General features: G+C 35.6%; 1 protein-coding gene across 1 annotated transcript in view; it reads right to left on the bottom strand.

The window, feature by feature from the left end:
- Positions 1-9,103, bottom strand: part of LOC113112316 (opsin-VA) — a 10,270-nt gene extending 1,167 nt beyond the window's left edge. The window contains exons 1-4 of the mRNA XM_026277766.1: positions 7,916-9,103; positions 6,056-6,266; positions 2,005-2,122; positions 1,517-1,756 (exon numbers count right to left, since the gene is read on the bottom strand). Coding sequence (XP_026133551.1) covers positions 1,517-1,756; positions 2,005-2,122; positions 6,056-6,266; positions 7,916-8,255 — 909 coding nt within the window. The 5' untranslated portion in view covers positions 8,256-9,103. The remainder of the gene's footprint in view (positions 1-1,516; positions 1,757-2,004; positions 2,123-6,055; positions 6,267-7,915) is intronic.
- Between the last annotated feature and the right edge of the window lie 8,397 nt (positions 9,104-17,500).

Raw genomic sequence — 17,500 nt, forward strand, 5'->3', positions numbered from 1 at the left:
CACATTAGCCTGCGGTTCACATCGTCCTTCTCATTCTTCATTAGTCTCCAGTAATGAAGCCACAGAGTCCGACAGACTCGATTAGTTTGTGTCCTAAAGTCACTTGAAAAGCCTCTCTGTGTCTCTGCATAAAGCAGTTTATTTAAAGTTGTTTTTTATCATGCAATTCACAAAAACATACACCAGTTATTAGAGTAATATTTAAACTATATTATACTATAAAACTGAATTAGTATTTTCTTGTAAAACTCACATCAATATATTCGTCTTATTTACAACTTTTCAGTTTATTATTGAGGTACGATTATACGATTTTTATTAATATTTACATTTTAGTATTCATTTTAGTACTTTTGTTTATATATATATATACAGTAACCTGCTCAGTAATTCAGCATCTTCTCCTTTCGTGTGCGGAAGGTTTGATCCAAACCACAGGTATAATAATAATAAATAAAATAAAAAAACAATGTAAACAATTTTAAAAAATAAGAAAAAGAAAAAAAAATATCCTTATAATATTATAAACTCACATTTCAAAATATGTATTTTTTTTTATTTTGAGTTTAGATCTCACAATAGTTTGTTTTTCCTACCACTGAATAAAAAAAAAACTAATTGTGACTTTTTATCTCACAATTCAGATTTTTTTGATCGCATTTTTCAGTTTTCGCACTTTTGCAATCCTTACTTCTTTTTTTTTCTTCTTTTTTTTACCTAGTTTATACCCAATTCTGAATTTTTGTTCAGTTTTTTTATGCTATTTTTTTCTGTATAAAAATGTAAGGTTCTTAATTTTCAGTTTATACATCACAATTGTAATTTTTTTTCAATTTGGACTTTTTATCAGAATTGTGCTTTTTTCGTAATCAGTCCCTCCAGAAAAACGCGATTATGCGATCGCGTGATTTCATGCATAATCAGCCAAGGGCCGTATATTTATGCATTTTTATATTTATATATTTATATATTTTCAAATACGCCGCACTTTCGCCGCAAAATCGCCGTTTTTTTAAGAAAACCTGCCGCAAAATCAAGGATTTTTGCCCGCAACAATCACAAAAATAATCCGCGTTTTTCTGAAGGGACTGCGTAATGATGTAATATCACTGTAATCAACATTAAAGTAATTAGAATTAAGTTTTTTTTTTCGCCATCTGACATTATGGGAAGTATTCATATTCAAGTATTCATCCATAGAAAGGAGTTGTATTTCCATTGGGTTTATGTTCATGAGCTTCTAATGAACAAAATATCAGGTTTAATTCTTCAGATGTTTGAACTGCTTTATTAAATGATGCCTATCGATATCACTGACCTTATTCTGACCGTTACTTGATCACAATCAGGAAAGATCTGACACCAGAAGCACAAGCTGGACGTTTTGTAAAAGTTAAAAGAGTTTTGACTGGATACAAGACTCTAAACTATCAATCAGTCGAGAGAAGACATGCAGCTTGATCTCCAGGCAATGCATGAAGTTGAACTTTTTTGGATAAAAAAATGCAGTTGTCACCTGTTTGTTCATGAACACGTAGATGATGGGGTTGTAAACCGCTGCAGTTTTGGAGAAGAACGCCGGAGCGGCTGCCAGCCGAGGGTCCAGGTGGATGCTGGGAAGGGCCGTGACCACGATGGAGAACGCAGCGTACGGCGTCCAGGCCACCATGAAGGCCACGATCATCACAACCACCATACGAGTCACCTGACGCTCCGGCTTTCTGGCATTACCCAGCCTGCCGTGCGTGTTAGACACCTGCAAACACACACATAATGTGTGCTGACAAAATAATTGAATCTGAGGATGGCAGTATGTATAAATAACATCTACTGGAAATCAGGTTCATCCCACATTGTAACTTCAGATAATCTTTATGGTTGGTCTCCACACAGCGTCACTGATCTGGGGTCAGTTTGCACTTGTGATGACATCAGAAAGCACACGGAGATCATTAGGATTCGTATAATGAGTCGCTGGACTCCGGATGTTGTGGAGCGACTGACCTTTCTGAGCTTCCGGAGCAGTTTGCAGTAGCAGACGATGATCACAGCGAGAGGAAAGATGAAGCAGGTGGTGAAGAACGTGATGATGAAGGTGTGATCCTGGAAGTTTCCCGAATACCTGCAGAGGGACAAAAGTATGAGCGAAAAGATCCGATGAGAGAAAGCTTTCTTAACCTTTCCAAGAAAAATGTGTGTGCGTGTGTGTGTGTAATAATTATACATGCACTGTACACACACACACAGACACACACACACCACACACACACACACACACACACACATATATGCTTTGAAAATCTGTTTTATATAAAGCGCTATAGAAATAAAGGTGACTTGACTCTAAAGGATGTTGTGTATAAAGTGAAGTTTGTTTAGTCAAGTGTTTATATTAATAACACTGAAATGATGGCCTTATGTGCCAATAATGTTTTTTCATGATCGCGCTATTCTTTATTATTATATGAATTATTTATGAATTATGAGATATAAACTCAGAATTATGAGATATAAACTCAGAATTATGAGATATAAACTCAGAATTACGAGATATAAACTCAGAATTACGAGATATAAACTCAGAATTACGAGATATAAACTCAGAATTGTAAGATATAAACTCAGAATTACGAGATATAAACTCAGAATTGTAAGATATAAACTCAGAATTACGAGATATAAACTCAGAATTATGAGATATAAACTCAGAATTACGAGACATAAACTCAGAATTACTAGATATAAACTCTGAATTATGAGATATAAACTCAGAATTATGAGATATAAACTCAGAATTACGAGATATAAACTCAGAATTACGAGATATAAACTCAGAATTACGAGATATAAACACAGAATTACTAAATATAAACTCAGAATTATTAGATATAAACTCAGAATTACGAGATATAAACTCAGAATTATGAGATATAAACTCAGATTTATTAGATATAAACTCAGAATTATGAGATATAAACTCAGAATTACGAGATATAAACTCAGAATTACGAGATATAAACACAGAATTACTAAATATAAACTCAGAATTATGAGATATAAACTCAGAATTGCGATATAAACTCAGAATTACGAGAAATAAACTCAGAATTGCGAGATATAAACTCAGAATTACGAGAAATAAACTCAGAATTATGAGATATAAATTCAGAATTATTAGATATAAACTCAGAATTACGAGATATAAACTCAGAATTACAAGAAATAAACTCAGAATTACAAGATATAAACTCAGAATTACGAGAAATAAGCTCAGAATTACGAGATATAAACTCAGAATTACGAGATATAAACTCAGAATTGCGAGATATAAACTCAGAATTACGAGAAATAAACTCAGAATTGCGAGATATAAACTCAGAATTACGAGAAATAAACTCAGAATTATGAGATATAAATTCAGAATTATTAGATATAAACTCAGAATTACGAGATATAAACTCAGAATTACGAGAAATAAACTCAGAATTATGAGATATAAATTCAGAATTATTAGATATAAACTCAGAATTACGAGATATAAACTCAGAATTACGAGAAATAAACTCAGAATTATGAGATATAAATTCAGAATTATTAGATATAAACTCAGAATTACGAGATATAAACTCAGAATTACGAGAAATAAACTCAGAATTATGAGATATAAACTCAGAATTACGAGAAATAAACTCAGAATTATGAGATATAAACTCAGAAATGTGAGATATAAACTGAGAATTGTGGGATATAAACTGAGAATTGTGGGATATAAGCCTAGAAAAGCAAGATATCAACTCAGAATTATGACATAACTCAGGTTGAGGAGATATATACTCAGAATTATGACATTGTAACTCAGAATAAGGAGATATAAATTCAGTGTTCCTGTAGCTCAATTGGTAGAGCATTGTGTTATCAAGCGCAAGGATGGCGGTTCAATTCCCCGGGAACACATGATAGGTAAAAAATGTATAGCCTGAATGCACTGTAAGTCGCTTTGGATTAAAAAAGCTTCTGCATAAATGCATAAATACATAAATTCAGAATTGTGTGATATAAACCTAGAATTATGAGATACAAACTCAAAATTATGACAAAATCAGAATTATGAAGTAAAATGTTACAATTACCTTTCTTTTTTTCCATTTTCATCTTCTTTCTCTTTTTCATTTCCATACTAAAGTACATGATGATGTTTGAAGATAAGGTAAAGGTAAGGTCAAAGGTAAAACAGACTTGGAATAAGTAAGAAATCCTGGCGGTGAGTATTTCACATGGCCAAAATGAATTCAAATAAATCAGCATGTCAGAACAAGGCTGGCATTTATGGATAAAAGAACTAATTAACAGAGAAGAGACAATAAATCTGAGCTAGTTAATTAGCTGCTGGTTTAGGCTTAAATGAGGAGGAAAGACTCTCGTGGCGGAAGGTTTGACAAGCTCCATCCATTAAATCTACTCATCCTATAATATGGCGTCCCTCGTTTGAAGATGAAAAGATTTTAGACAATTAGAAGATGTGGATAGAAAGAGCCCTCATTTAATGTGTCCTCTCTGATACAAGTCTGAAAGATTTCCAAGAAATTCTGCTGCACAAATTTATGATAATGACCCTACAAAGAAACATTCACACAAAAGAGTGATCAAATCACATCACATGCAGAACTACAGCTGCTTCGACATCAGTGCATGAGCGTTCTGTACAAAGTGCCAAAAAATGACTGCACACATACAGTAAGTAGGTTTGAGTTGTAAAAATAATTTTTCATGATTGCAGATGATTCAAGAACATGCATTCCAGTTTACAAAAATTATTTTTTAAAGAATGAATTGCAGACATTTCTGTCATCTTATAAAAAGGTTATTTCTAAAAGTTTTCCAAACATTCAAAATATCTAGTTTTTCTGTGTTTGTTTAATGCATTGAGACAACATTTCATTTTAGAATACTACAAAAAAAAATTCTAAACTTTTGGCTTACTTTAGCAAAAAGTTATGAAAATTGTATTTATGAATGTACATGCAAAAAATCCAGTTTTTAAAAAAAACTAACGATTAAGTAATAAAAAATGTTATCAAAACATTCAAATATCAAGATTTTTTTTTTTATATAATTTTTTTATATGCAAATGTTAATGTTTTTAAATGTTACATGTTTTGGAATGTTCAGAGAACATTCAAAAGTAACATTATGTTATATTATAATTATAAAATGTCATGTTCCTTTAACATTTGCATAGCAGCAAGTTTCTAAACATTATAAGACGCATGTTATGAATGTTCAATACAATTTTCACAACTTCATGGGAACTTTGGAAAGTTCACTTAGATGAATGTCTAACTAAAATGTTTCAGAAATAAAACAATGCATTAACAATATAACATTTTGAGAGCACTATCTCTCTTAACGAATATTCCGGAAGAACGTCTTTTCATAATATCTCAGAATATTCGGAGAATGTTCCTCGTTAGCCTGGTTTGGAATGCAAACAGTACTTTGCATTCATGTTGATCTTCTTTAAGGGCAGTCAGACAGTGATTTGAGGCGACGTGAGCGACAGTGACTGTTTCTGATGCATCTAAATTGAGTTTAATTGATGGAAATGAGCAGAAGTTCAATGCAGTGACTATCAATGAGAGTTGAGCCGAAACAGCTACTTACTACTCTGTGTGAAAACACCTGATGAACAAGCTGCCTTTAAACCAACATAAGCCTAGCACACATTCAGCACATATTGATCTTCAGAGGTGAAGTGATGGATGAAATTGTCCTTATGAGGCGTGCATGTCAAGGTGACATCATTTAACCTCACTTTAACCCCAGAACTATCAGCTCCTTTTGTCAGTGTTATTAAGCGCTTCTGTTTTATGACAGATAGGAAGGAATAAATGATCTGCATGTAAATGCAGTGTTTTGAGTTGAGGAGAAGTTGAGTATGTCTATTGAATCAAGATTTGTGATTGAAGCCTTTTCAGGTGCTGTAATTACTCTTTCTGTCTTAATTGAATAGTTTAATGACCCTGCGGTGTGATAAATGAGTGTTTGTGCTCCTCACCAGTTGGGTTCGCAGGTGGTGCCGATCTTGCTGATGGTGTAGCTGCTCCAGCCCAGGACGGGAGGAATGGTCCAGACGAAGGAGAAGCTCCAGACGAACAGCAGACCCAGAGCTGCGTGCTTTCCTCGCAGACGGATGTTCCCCAGCGGCCGACAGATGACGAAGAACCGCTCGAACGCCAGGACGGCCAGAGACCACAGAGCCACGATGCCTGCAGATTCAGACAGAGACGATGAACAGAAGATCTCTCTCGTTAGGAGCGGAGAAGTCTGAGAGAAACTTCATGACATATATTTACTGCACGAGTAATTTTAGATGTGTTTTACCTATTAGATATGTGTTTATATAAATACACTGTATATAAAACTCAACCGAGATCAAGTTTTTAGGCACATTTTTTGTGCATCTTGGCATTTCCAAACGTTTTTAGTTTTTATGAGACATCCCAGAATTCAGTGGATGGAAATATAGATATTGTGTACTGAAAATATGGAGATGCAATTGCAGTTTTGTAATTGATGAACTTTGCAACATTGACAACTCTTGTGATAATCTAGACTTGACAGATCATTAAACCTGCATTTATTGCTCAAAACTGCAATGAAAAAGTCATTTGTGTGAGCTTGATGTTTCTATTATAAACTCTAACTTCATTGAGCTTCTTATGAGCAGATGTTACGTAATCGACCGCTAATGAAGAGCTACTAATAATGTGTCTACTGTGAAATCAATATGAAATCAGGACAAACTTCACACTGCTTTATTGTACATCTGACATCTGTTATCACACTCTGATGCTGGTTTATCCTCTTTTTAGTTTGACCAAGTCCTGTTGCACAAAATGCATTAACACAGATCATGAAAGCATAAATAGTAATAAGAGGATCAGTTAAAGAGTGTGAGTGTGGGTCTGTAAATACTGACATCTGCGGTTATTAAACAGATGTGAGAGCAGCTGGGTTATTCTTTACAGAGTCATCAGTTCACAGGCACATCAAATATTTAATATTTAATATGCAGCTATTGATTTTGCAAGCCTGCATTTTTTTGATCAGGAATACAACGAAAGCAATAATATTGTGAAATATTTTTACTATTTTAAAAAGCTGTTTTCTGTGTGAATCTGTGTTAAAGTGTAATTTATTTCTGTATTTTCAGCATCATTCCTCCAGTCTTCAGTGTCACATGATCTTCAGAAATCAGACTAATATGATGATTTACTGCTCAAGAAACATGTTTATTATTATTATTTAAAACAGTTTATTTATTTTTTTCATGATTCTTTGATGAATGGTAAGATAATAACAAAAACTTTTGTAACATTGGGCTTGTAATATAATTTTTTTTCTCTTTTTTTTTGGGGGGGGGGGGGGGGGTAGAAATAGGATGCTTTAAATTGATCAAAAGTGAAGATAACATTTATAATTTTACGAAATTTTTCCTATTTCAGATAAATTCTGTTCTACTGAACTTTGTATTCTTCAAAGAATCCTGAAAAAAAAATACTCAGCTGTTTTGTAATAATAATCAGAAATGTTTCTTGAGCAGTAAATCATCATATTTTCATGATTTCTGAAGATCATGTGACACTGAAGACTGGAGGAATGATGCTGAAAATACAGCGGAGCATCACAGAAATAATTTATAATTTAGCATAAAAATATAGAAAGAATTTATATGAAATGGCAAAAATATTTCACTTTTTTTCGCATTTTTTCTGTATTTCTGATCAAATTAAATGCAGCCTTGGTGAACAGAAGAGAAAAAAATTGTAGTGTACAGTGTTTTTGAGATATTACAATTAATCGCTCAAATCCCAAACGACACTGAACATGATCAAAAGGTCTAATGCAAACTTACCAAAAAAGGTGACTGCGAATCCCTCCAGAACACAAGCCCATCTGCCCAAGAAGAAATAGCCGTGGAAGTTGGTGAGAAAACTGATGGTCCCTCCGCTCAGAGACACGAGGAAGTCCGCCAGAGACAGGTTGACGATGATATAATTGAGCGGCTGTCGGAGCTGCTTGAACCTGAAGGTGACGAGCATCACGGTGAAGTTCTCGCACAGAGACACCGAGGTCACCACGAACATCAGCGCCGCCAGGACTCGGTAGTTCCAGGGTGCGATGGAGGAGAGCGGTCCGGAGAACGGGTCCTCGGTGTGAGACACGCCGTTCACCGCCGCAGCGAACGACTCCATCGCTTCAAACCAAACCGAGCAGTGGCTGCTTCATCTGGAAGAAGTCTGCGTGCATCGCAAAGACGAGGCTATTCTGTGATGTTTCGTGCTTGTTCTCGCTTCATAACCCGGGCGCGCGCGGTCCGTGGACTTGTTGAGCGTGTTTGACGGTAGCTACTGAATCTGGACGGGTGTTGTTGACTTTCTCTTGCTGGATGGGGTTTATATAGACTACCAGCACAGGTCGGGTCAGCCACGTAACTGTGCCTTCATCATCATCATCATCATCACTGAATTCCAGTCGGTGCGTTCCCGCTTCAAGGATGCATCTGTAACTTTATCCATTACGCAGAAACGCCTCGTGCGTAATTATGAGGAACAGCCAAACTCCTCTCAGTTAACGCTAAACGACTGTGCATTTCGTCGATACTGCACCGCTCGTGTTTCTCAGTCCTTCTCTGCGGGATCAGAGCAGTGTGTGGCGAGGATTCATCACGCACTCCAGCTGCATTAGTGCGGGTCAATGAGCGCAATCCGATGCACTCAAATCAGCACGCGCTAATAGAGTTGTGCATCATAATGCGGCTTTACTGAGACTATGGATTCTAGAGTGTAATTATGGAAGGTACTTCTACTGAACATGCGAAATAAGTCTTAAATTGAAATGGACCGTGAAAGCCAGGATGCTGGCTGTGACACTCCAGTGAATAGATACAAAGTCACCAAAAATAAACACCACTGAACATCGGGGCAAGTTGTCACAACTGGAGCCTGCTGTAATAGGCTTTTAAAGCAGTTATGAAAGACATAATGTCCTGAAGAAAGAGAGGTGGTGGGGTGTTGGTAACCTACAAAAACTCATCAAAAATATCTAAATTTGGACAATTTAAATATTAGAATGCATGTTAAAAATATATATATAAAGTCTCAAACATTGAATGGCAAAATTATCTAAAAACAAACTGACTTTATACTTAAAAATTATCACATACAAAAAAGGTTGATTAAAACTGAAAACTTAAATGTTAAAACTTTGTATTTACATTTCATAAATTGTATTTACATTTAATGTAAATTGGTCAATTAAAATATTACAATGCAAAAAAAAAAAAAGTAAAAAGCAATAAAAAATAAAATTGTAATTGACTTAAATGTATTGAGATTTGATCCTCAATCAGTGTCTAAACAATACGTATATTTTTATTGTACACATTATAAGTGTGTGTGTGTGTATGTGTGTGTGTAATATATTTCATAAACATATTTAATTTCATCTCATTCTCATTTTGTTGTGTAACGATGTACTATATAACTGCAATTGAAATGAATGTTTAAAAAATACATAATCACTAAAACTTTAACTGAATTTAAAATGAAAATGGAATTAATTCAATCTATATCTCAATGAAACTTAACAGATCAGCATAAAAAGCTTCTCTGCTGTTGATTCGAACCGACAGGCTTCATGAATTCTCCAGTAAGGTGAAGCGGAGGATGCATGAAGGACTCGGAGCTGCAGAAGATGACCCTGGTTCTGCTTTGATCCGACAGACGTCAGAGATGAAGATTTATTACCTGTGACGGAGCTGCGGCTCGTTCGCTGGTGTCCAGAGTCAAACCTTCAGAAGTTTAGTGTAAGTTATTTAGGACAAATGAGAGAAATTCAACTTATTGCACAATTATTCAAGAATTCACCTTCAACTCAAAACTCTGTTTGCATTTCAAGCCAATACGAGATGAATGGAGAAACCCTCATGCATCACGTAAATGTCTAAGACTGATTCTGGGTCAGAATGAGGCTCTTCTGATCCCACGGGCCCTAACATCTCCCTCAGTGTAATTGAGCTTCCATCCTCTAACCGAAGGACATTCCCTTGTGAAAGAAAGTTCAATTCAGTTCAGATCGATTCGAGTAGTGCTTTACACAATGCATGACGTTTCAATGCAGCTTCACACAAATGTAGGTTTCAGTGGTACAGTCATGAAATATACTGGGATGGATGGATGGGTGGATGGATGGATGGACTGATGGATGGATGGATGGGTGGATAGATGGATGAATGGATGGGATGGATGGGATGGGTGGGTGGGTGGGTCTGTTGATGGATGGGATGGGATGGGATGGGATGGGATGGGATGGATGGATGGATGGATGGATGAATGGATGGGATGGGATAGGATTGGGATGGGTGGATGGATGGATGGATGGATGGATGGATGAATGGATGGGTGGGTGGGTGGATGGATGGATGGATGGATGGGTGGGTGGATGGATGGATGGGTGGGTGGGTGGGTAGGTGGGTGGATGGATGGATGGATGGATGGGATAGGATTGGGATGGGTGGATGGATGGATGGGTGGGTGGATGGATGATGGATGGATGGATGGATGGATGGATGGATGGATGGATGGGTGGGTGGGTGGGTAGGTGGGTGGATGGATGGATGGATGGATGGATGGATGGATGGATGGATGGATGGATGGATGGATGGATGGGATAGGATTGGGATGGGTGGATGGATGGATGGATGGGTGGGATGGATGGATGGATGGATGGATGGATGGATGGATGGATGGATGGATGGATGGATGGATGAATGGATGGGTGGGTGGGTGGATGGATGGGTGGGTGGATGGATGGATGAAAGGATGGATGGTGAATAGTTAGAGGATGATGGATGGATGGATGGGTGGGTGGATGGATGGATGGATGGATGAATGGGATGGGTGGGTGGGTGGGTGGGTGGGTGGTTGGATGAATGGATGGATGGGTGGGTAGGTGGGTGGATGGATGGTGAATAGTTAGAGGATGGATGGATGGATGGATGGATGGATGGATGGGTGGGTGGATGAATGGATGGATGGTGAATAGTTAGAGGATGATGGATGGATGGATGGATGGATGGATGGGTGGGTGGGTGGATGGATGAATGGGATGGATGGATGGATGGATGGGATGGATGGATGGATGGATGGATGGATGGATGGATGGATGGATGGATGGATGGATGGATGGATGAATGGATGGGTGGGTGGGTGGATGGATGGGTGGGTGGATGGATGGATGAAAGGATGGATGGTGAATAGTTAGAGGATGATGGATGGATGGATGGATGGGTGGGTGGATGGATGGATGGATGGATGAATGGGATGGGTGGGTGGGTGGTTGGATGAATGGATGGATGGGTGGGTAGGTGGGTGGATGGATGGTGAATAGTTAGAGGATGGATGGATGGATGGATGGATGGATGGGTGGGTGGATGAATGGATGGATGGTGAATAGTTAGAGGATGATGGATGGATGGATGGATGGATGGATGGATGGGTGGGTGGGTGGATGGATGAATGGGATGGATGGATGGATGGATGGGATGGATGGATGGGTGGTGAATAGTTAGAGGATGGATGGATGGATGGATGGATAGTTAGAGGATGGATGGATGGATGGGTGGATATATGGATGGATAGATGGATGGATATATGGATGGATAGATGGATGGATAGATGGATGGATGGATGGAACTGGATGTTTTTATTTCATGAAATAATTTTTGTTTAGATTTTCATTGGAACTATTTTAATTTAGAGTGTTATGTGGCATACTTAAGTCTTAGTATACATTTAAGTAAATTCATAATTAAGTCTATTTACTTTGAAATTTATTTAAAACCACTGCTTAATCTTACAAGCATCTTATTTCACTTTTTTATTTTTGGAATTGGGGTTGTAAAACTATGATTTAAAATACATTTTTAAATAAAAAAGTCTGCTTAACTGTTTTAAGAAAGAGACATGAAAGTACCTCTCTTTAAATACACTTAAATGGCCTTTTATTAAAATATTATATTATATGCAAGAACAGTTTTTTTCATAGACTTTTAATATCTAGTGGTAGAAAATTTCACAATTTTTTTTTTAACTAATTAATTATATTTTTCAGCTGTGGAATCAAGCTTCCAATGAATCACAAAACAATATGAAACCAACACTGATTCGACGCAGCGACATTTCCTGTTTCTAGCCAGCGTTTGCTAAAGGTTAATCTCTCGTGACAATGGTTTTTGAGGAAGAAGTAATAAAGGTTATAATGCTCTAATAGGGACATTTGCATGTAATCAGTATGTCAGGAGAATTAAATAGATATACGAGAATAACCAACATGGAGTTATTAGCATGAATATGAGCAGTCTTTGTTTCACACACGAAGATAACTTCCTTTCAAATGTCACGGCCGTGTCAAATTATTATAACTGAACCTGAAATAATTGAATTCCTTCCAGGGGAAGATGTGTTCATTTTATAAAAGAGCAATGGTTTACAGATGGAAGAGATTCAATTATACACGCTGCATGAAGTCTCTCTTTCATCCCTGCTTTCAAAGCCTTCATTACCTTTTAATTTTACTCAGCCTCATGTCCTTCCAAACACGCTTTGTTTAATCTCCAGCAGAAAACAAAAGGAGAATACCACAGATTTGCTTCTCTTTTGAGAATTTGGCTTCACAAGTAAATGCATCTTGATTTAAGAACGTTTAGATGTTAAATAGGACAAAAATTGTGAAAACAATTTAAAATTGTGAAATATTTTTAAAGAACTGTACTATATATAGGCTATATATATATATATATATATATATATATATATATATATATATATATATATATATATATATATATATATATATATATATATATATATATATATATATATAGACAAATGCACCAAAACTAAGCTCATTTATGTTTAAAACGAAAAAATATTTGTCAAAAAACTTTTGTACATGCATGCACCCCAATACTCAATGGGACACTAGAGTTTCCTTCATATGTCTTTGTCATTATTCAAATATGTTTTTGTCATTATTCAAATATCTTAAGATAAAAATGTCATTCGTCCAACTAACTTTAATTATCGAAGTGTGGAGGACTGTCAGTTTCATTATGATCTCTCTCTATATATAAATGACCTCAACTTAGCACCAACAAGCTTGTTAGCTAGACAGTTAGCATCAGATAACAATATTTACTTATTTTCAGTACGGTTATGAATAAACATTCATGTCTGTCTACTCGTCTAGTTAATCCAAACAATATACATATGTATAACGTTATTGTTGATAAACAATATAAAAACAGACGTCACATATAGGACATGGATGGTAGCATTTTAATAAAACTGTTAACATTATGGAAGCCGGGAATTTGACCGTGCATGAGTTATTGTATTTAATCTGTGTTATTTTTTTTATTTTTTTATTTACCTAAAATTGATGTGTCTGCATCGTCTGCACTCGATCATTTCAGTGGGCTTAAATAGATCACTCTTTACAGCGGATTTAGTTCCCAAACAACTGACAGTTTTGACCTAAATATGATTTTCAGTTACAATAATTAATCCTAAATTTCGACATTAATAACTTACTTTTAGCAACATCACACGCACGCGCGCTCACAAGATCTCCCGGTTTTTACTGACTCGCACTAAACGGTTCATTTGAATCAGTGAGTGGTCGACTCCAGAACAGCTGCATTCGGATCATTCTAATACGTAAACGAATCGTTTGGTGCGATTCGCGATCCGATTTAAAAGTATATTTTGAAAAGACTCAGTTCGTTCATGATGAATCAGACACCGCTTCTGCGTGTCGGAGATATTATAGGTAGTAACGATATGTTTTATTAAATGTAGTGAAGTTAAAAGTACGATTTTATGCTTTGGAATGTAGTGAAGTAAAAGTAAAAGTTACTCAAAATAAAACTACTCCAGTAAAGTACAGATACTTGAAAAATGCACTTAAGTAGCTACAGTAACGAAGTAAAGCTACTCCGTTACTGTCCACCACTGCCGAACTCACGAACTGATTCAAATGATTTGCGATCCCCAAACTGACTCAAATGATTCACGAACCCGCTCCGAACTCTCGAACTGATTCAAATGATTCGCGATCCCGCTCCAATCTCCCAAACTGACTCAAATGATTCGCGATCCCGCTCCAATCTCCCAAACTGACTCAAATGATTCGCGATCCCGCTCCAATCTCCCAAACTGACTCAAATGATTCGCGATCCCGCTCCAATCTCCCAAACTGACTCAAATGATTCGCGATCCCGCTACGAACTCCCGAACTGATTCAAATGAGTCGCGATCCCACTCCGAACTCCCAAAACTGACTCAAATGATTCGCGATCCCGCTCCGAACTCTGACACATATTCAGATATAAATGTAATTTAAAAAACATATTAAAAACATAGCTAATAAAAGCTATGCTTCAGGACCACATTCATATAACATCTAAGGCTAAATGTAGCTCTTGACTGGTTGAGTTAGATGATGATTAACACTAAACTGTAGAAAATCAGTTGAGTCTCCCCAGCTGTAAATGTCATTGGCTGTTAAAGTTTTGTGTTTCTTATAATAAATTGACATATAGATAACACTGAATCTTTTATAATGCTCTTAATGACATGTGGATGCATACTGTATGCATTAGTGAGTGTGTGGGGCTTATGGGGTCTGGTCACTTATTCCTTATATGAACTGTTTCAAATGCAAGACATTGATTGCATGAGATTAAGTTTGTAAATGATAGCTGTGTCCTTTTGTAGTGTGCACATATATTTATCATCAAACTGTGATAACTGTGACTAAATTCAGTATATGTCTGTCACCCTCAAAAATTCCTGCTCCCTTCTCGCCACATTTTTCTAGATCCGCCCCTGCTTACTTAAGTTATTTACAAATATTTTAAAGAAGAAAATGTATTCTTAAGAACATTCCAAATTTTTTTTTTTAATGAATGCAACATTTTGTTATTTTTTTGTCATTTTGTTATAAGGCCACCAGAACCCGACCAAATATTAACCAGTGTAAAAACCCTTTGCTGATATAAAAGAGTCACATATGGAAACTATACGAGTTCAAGCAAGTGATCTTTGGTTAGAAATCTTCACCCTTTGCTGTTGAGGCTTTGACAGGACAAGCTGAAAGACACTGAATCTGTGTTGAGCTGAATATTTGATCAGGCAGAGGATAAACACATACACTTCTCCAGATCCACTGCAGCTTCAGTCAGCTCGTCAATCACAAGCGTCTTTCAGAACGTGACGGCTGAGATGGACAGAGCGAGGCATGCTGGACACTGCAGAAGAAGAAATAAAAGATGACAGCCAGCACAACAGGAAAGACTCGTTTCCATTTCAATGGACGAAGACTGGAGGAGTTTGATGCACACTGGAGCTTTGTTGTGAGGATCTCCAGAGCTTCTTTTGTTCAACGAGCTCAACACTCAATGACCAGCCTGTGATGTAATATAAAATCACAATTCTAGTTTTTATATATAAAAAAGTGTAATTGCTACATTTTATGCAACAAATATTACTTTTCTTCTCAGATTTGCAAGTTAACGTCTAGATTTTTCAAATCTATTTTTTTTTTTTCAGATTTGCATCTCACATTTGTTTTGTTTTTATATATATAAAAAAACATATTTGTAAATTACCTTTAATAATTATAAAGGTAAAACTTTTTTATCTCACAATTGGGAATTAACATTTCACATTTCTTTCTCTGAATTATGAGTTTTTTTTTTTTTAAAGGTAATTGCAATGTTTTATCTTAAAATTTTTCCTGACAATTGTGATTTTAGGTATCATTATTTCAACAATTTTTCCACCTTAAAATTATGAGCTTATATCTTGCAATTAAATGTATTTTTTATAATGCAATGACGTCTTTTTATCTCACAATTGCATTTTTTTTCGTGCAATTGATCTTGCAATTGATTCGTTTTTTTTAGAATAGCAAAATTATGAATTTATAATTGCTCACAATTTTTACTTTTTTCAAAAAATTGAGTTTAAATCTCACAAAATGTGCCATTTCTTAAAAAAAGAAAAAAGATCATTGCAACTTTTTATCTCATATCTCAATTTCTTATTTGAGAGTTATGAACCTGCGCTTATGAGTTTACATCTCACAATTATTTTTTTTTAATTTTGACTTTTTCTATATCACTATTTTGACTGTAAAAATTCTTGCAATTAATTATTTTTTTATGTGTTAATGAAGAATTCAATTATTCTATTAAGCAGCTCTAACAAAGACAATAGTGTCATTATTCAACTCAGCTCAAATTGATAATATTACTGAATATCAAATCACCTTTTACTCTAAAAGAAATGTAAATAAAATTGATTTAGAATTTTTTTTTTTTTTAATAATAGCTGTTTTAGATTAGGTGAATCACGCTGCAGAACAGGATCATCAGCTTTCATCCAGTGCTATTGTTATTAAAGCAAAACAGAGACACATTAAGTGAAGTTATGACCTATTCAAAGCTGATAGAAACATACAGAGTCTTAATTACACTTCACACGATCCGTGAACATGGACAGCCCTATTCTTGAGAACATGTGTGCTGTTGAGATAAAAGGAGAAAAACACGTTTTTGACACAATGAAGCGAGCAAACACGGACGCGGTCGTCACGGAAACCTGCCAGCTTCTTTCATCAGTTATGACAGATAATAAGGTTATAGATTCCCACAATACACAATGTGTCAGAATCAGCTTTACAGAAAAACATGTTAATATATATGATATCTTAATATCTGCATGCCTTTGAGTCACATTTATTAGATTACAGCTGGACGATAATACAGTTAGATTTAGCAATGATGTACAATCAGGAAATATCGCTTTACATGAGGATAATGTATGCATCAGTGCTATTTCAGCATCATTAATATACTTTTATAATTTTTTATTAATATTTTGAATTTGCTTTTATGTTAAGTTAAAGTTTTAATAGTTTGCGTGTAATATTTTGTGTTTTATTGTAATTTTTAGTATTTAATTTTTTGTTTAATTAATTATTTCAGTTTTAATTTGAGTTATTTTAGTACATTAAGTTACTACTAAGTGTTATGTATGTATATATATACATATATAACTGTATTTTGCTGGACATTTTTATAACCTTTAATCACATAATCCACAAGCAAGAATGTATATAGACCTATTTAGTTTTCTAACATGAAGTATTTCAGCTTATTTTCACCGACTGAAGCATGTAATAACAGGCGCCGCTGGTTATGAGTTTCGAATCAGATCCTGGGAAACAAAATGCACAGAAATGCTTCAGGAAAACATCTTGTTTCAGATGCCAGTTTCATTTGCTTGAGCTTTGTTGTAGGAAATGAGAAACCGCGTAATTGTTGCGTTCAAAATCTAGAGATTAAGAAAAGAATATTCTTCTACAAAAACAG

Source organism: Carassius auratus, chromosome 13, assembly GCF_003368295.1.
Source record: "Carassius auratus strain Wakin chromosome 13, ASM336829v1, whole genome shotgun sequence".
Lineage (NCBI taxonomy): Eukaryota > Metazoa > Chordata > Actinopteri > Cypriniformes > Cyprinidae > Carassius > Carassius auratus.